The 3,828-nt window shown below is 37.0% G+C and overlaps 1 protein-coding gene across 1 annotated transcript in view; it reads left to right on the top strand.

The window, feature by feature from the left end:
• Positions 1 to 1,729: 1,729 nt before the first annotated feature.
• Positions 1,730 to 3,828, top strand: part of LOC125031056 (F-box only protein 21-like) — a 3,185-nt gene continuing 1,086 nt past the window's right edge. Inside the window, exon 1 of the mRNA XM_047621510.1 lies at positions 1,730 to 3,828. This exon is cut by the window's right edge and continues 1,086 nt beyond it. Coding sequence (XP_047477466.1) covers positions 1,856 to 3,828 — 1,973 coding nt within the window. The 5' untranslated portion in view covers positions 1,730 to 1,855.

Genomic DNA, 3,828 nt, shown 5'->3' with positions numbered 1-3,828 from the left:
TACATTGATGTAGATGTATGATATATATGATATATATATCATATATATCATACATATCATACATATCATATAAATACCTATATACATATATACACATATATAAATATATGAACTTATATATTTCTACATATATCCATATATGTATAATGTGTTTGTATGTATGTATGTATGTATGTATGTATGCATATATATATATACATACATACATACATACATACATACATACATACATACATACATACATACATACATACATACATACATACATACATACATACATACAGACATACATATTCATGAATATATATATATGTATATATATGCATTAATATATATATATATATATATATATATACTTTGATGTGTGCATATACATATATATACATATGTATAAAAAATATGTATATGTATATATAAATATTTATGTGTGTATATATGTGTATATATACCATATGTGTATATATACCATATATGTATATATATCATTCATATATGAAAATATAATATATTTATAAATTATATATATCATACATATAAAATATACATATGTATGCATATGCACATATATATGTATGCATATATATATATACATATACATATACATATATATGTATGCATATATATACATATGCATATATATATGTATATATATAAACATATGCACTTATGTGTGTGTATATATATGTGTGTGTGTGTATATATATATATATATATATATATATATATATATATATACAATGATGTGTGTATGAACATGTAGATCATATATTTCATATATATATATATATATATATATATATATATATATGTATGTATATATATATATATATATATATATATATATATATGTATGTATATATATATATATATATATATATATATATATATATATATATATATACATACATGTTATATATATATATATATATATATATATATATATATATATATATATATATATATATATATATATATATCATATATATATATATATATATATATATATCATATATATATATATTATATATATTATTTATATGAATATATATTATATATTATATATATGTATATATACATATATATATATATATATATATATATATGTATATGTATGTGTATATGTATGTATATGTATATGTATATATATGTGTATACATATATATCTATATATATATGTGTGTGTGTGTATACATTGATGTGTGTATTATATATATGTATATATATACATATATATATCATATATTTCATATATATACATATATATATAAATATTATATATACTATATGTATTATATATATTATATATATTTATATTATATATATGTATATGTTTATATATGTATTTATATATTCATACATATGTGTATATGTGTGTATGTATGTATGTGTGCATGTATGTATGCATGCATGTATGTATGTATGTACGTACGTATGTATGTATGTATGTATGTGTGTATGTATGTATGTATGTATGTATGTATGTATGTATGTATGTATGTATGTATGTATGTATGTATGTATGTATGTATGTATGTATGTATGCATTTATGCATATATAGATAGATACATATATATTTTTTTTTCTATAAGCCAATATATACAAATATATATGGGTACGTATTCACACACATACGCATATGTATTAATTCCATTACTTACCCATTTATGTGTTTGTTTATTTCCCTGCCCCCCGCCCCCGCCCCCGCCTCGGACCAAAGCCGCTCATTTGACGCGCCCGACGTCGTCAGCCTCCCTCTGCTCGCGTCGGGAGCCCATGTTTCCGCCCAGCCTCCCCCAGCCGTGCCCCCGTCGGCGCCCCCGTGCCCTGCCAGCGAGGCCCGAGCGCTGAGAGACGATGGAGAGCCCCGTGAGAATCGAGAACCTCCCCTACGAGGTCCTGGAGAGGATCCTGAGCGCCGTCAGCGTCAGCGCCGAGGACGTGATCAGCTGCTCCACGACCTGCAAGTACCTGAACGGCGTCTGTCAGAGGAACTCCCTGTGGAAGGTGAAGTTCCGGCAGCACTACGCCCACACCTACTCCTACAGCGAGTCGAGCGCGAAGGAGAAGGTGGACTGGAGGGCGAGGTTCACCGCGACCTACAGGTGCAGGAGGAGGCTGGTCCAGTGCGTCTTCGCCCTGTCCAGGACCTTCGTGTGGTCCATGTACCACGACTACGAGTGGCCCGACATCCCGAGGCGAGCCCTGGCCCTGTATGAGACCCTGTTCCAGGAGGAGCTGGGGGAGGCCAACATGTTCTACATCCTGGACGAGTGCCACAACATCCTCTCGTCTGATTCCGAGAGCATGGACCTCACGCTGAAATATTACGCGGAGAAGGTTTACAATCACATCTACGACAAGTGCGTCATAAGTACGAGGTGGAGGGACTTCACGCAGCTGCCTGAGGAGCGTCTGAAATACAGTTACGAGCAGGGGCTGCTGTGGGTCATAGTGAGCCTGCAGACGAAACCTGCCGTGTGCAACGTGAAGCTGGTCAGCCTGCACCTCGACACCTTAGCGAAAGAGACGTTAGTGTACATTAAGTCTAGATACCCGGAGCATCCCATTTGTGAAAAGACGCTGAGTAAGCTAGATTATTCCAGAGAAACCACGAGTGTGTGGAAGGGGGAACACTGCAGCCAGATCATGCAGGCCGTGCATCATGTGATCAGACACATAACGAACTTCAGAATAAATAACAGTTTGTGCGAGAGTGGGCCCGACCATTACTGCATTGACAGAGTGTTGGTGAATAAAAAAGGGAGTTCAAAGTTAATTTTAGTGATTGAGTCTTGTGTAGCTAACAGATTAGGAGTCCACACTGAAGTGCACAAAAGTAGCTCGGGTCATGTGCTGGATACGTGGAAGCTTTACTATATTGGACAGGATGGAACTAGTGGCTATGCAACAGCGTGCGCACTTTGCAGAGAAGATGCCACTGCACTGAGTATAGTTCATGAGGACTGGCAGGAAGGTCAGACCGTCGATGCCCCGGGCATGTGCAAGGCAATAATCCAGCAGATTGTTTTCTTGGCAGAGTGCTGGTTAAAAAGTGACAGATGGCAGGCAGGAGAACCAGCTCTTTATGACCTTCTCGATGAAGAAACATATCACCAACCAATCCGTCTGCTGTTCACTGCCTGGCAGCATGTAGAACACTGGAAAATGAGTAAGTTATATCACTATATGCACCAGCACTTAAGAGTAGCAGAAACACGCCAGACATTGGGCAAACTTCTACACCTCAGTATCCTGCTGAGAATAAATTCAAAATTGACACTTGAAAAGTTGTTGAATTTTCGTAGAAGAATGGGCCAGCCTCCAAACACAATGAGAGACTTGTTACGCATGTTAGCCAGTGTTGACAAGAGAGCAAGGACGCGAGTTGCCGAGCTGAAAAATCTGTTGTCATCTGGAGCAGGAAATTACTCAAGTCTTAACCCTTTAGCAAGTGTCCCGTGGCCTCATGGATGGCCAGGGGGAGAGATGGTGCAGAAAAGAAGAGTGGATCGCAAAAGCTGGCAGGTACAGTTTGCTGTGGGTGAGGTTCTAGAGCAGCGTGGAGGAGACCTGTGTGTCGTGTACGATTGGGACTCCATGTGTGTGGAGAGTGAGGATACCCTAGTGTTGATGGGAGAGACAGGCTTGGCTCATGGGACAGACCAGCCTTTCTACAGGGTTCTCACAGATGGAGGATCGGCACGGTACCTTGCTCAGGAGAACCTCCGTCATGCTCGCCAGCCAAGGCACTTAAAGAACCCTCTCATAGGGCGGTATTTCACAGCTTTCATTTACCCTTTTTATATTCCCAACCCACAGAAGGCATA

Source organism: Penaeus chinensis, chromosome 12, assembly GCF_019202785.1.
Source record: "Penaeus chinensis breed Huanghai No. 1 chromosome 12, ASM1920278v2, whole genome shotgun sequence".
Classification (NCBI taxonomy): Eukaryota; Metazoa; Arthropoda; class Malacostraca; order Decapoda; family Penaeidae; genus Penaeus; species Penaeus chinensis.
This window is presented reverse-complemented; position numbering and strand designations above follow the sequence as displayed.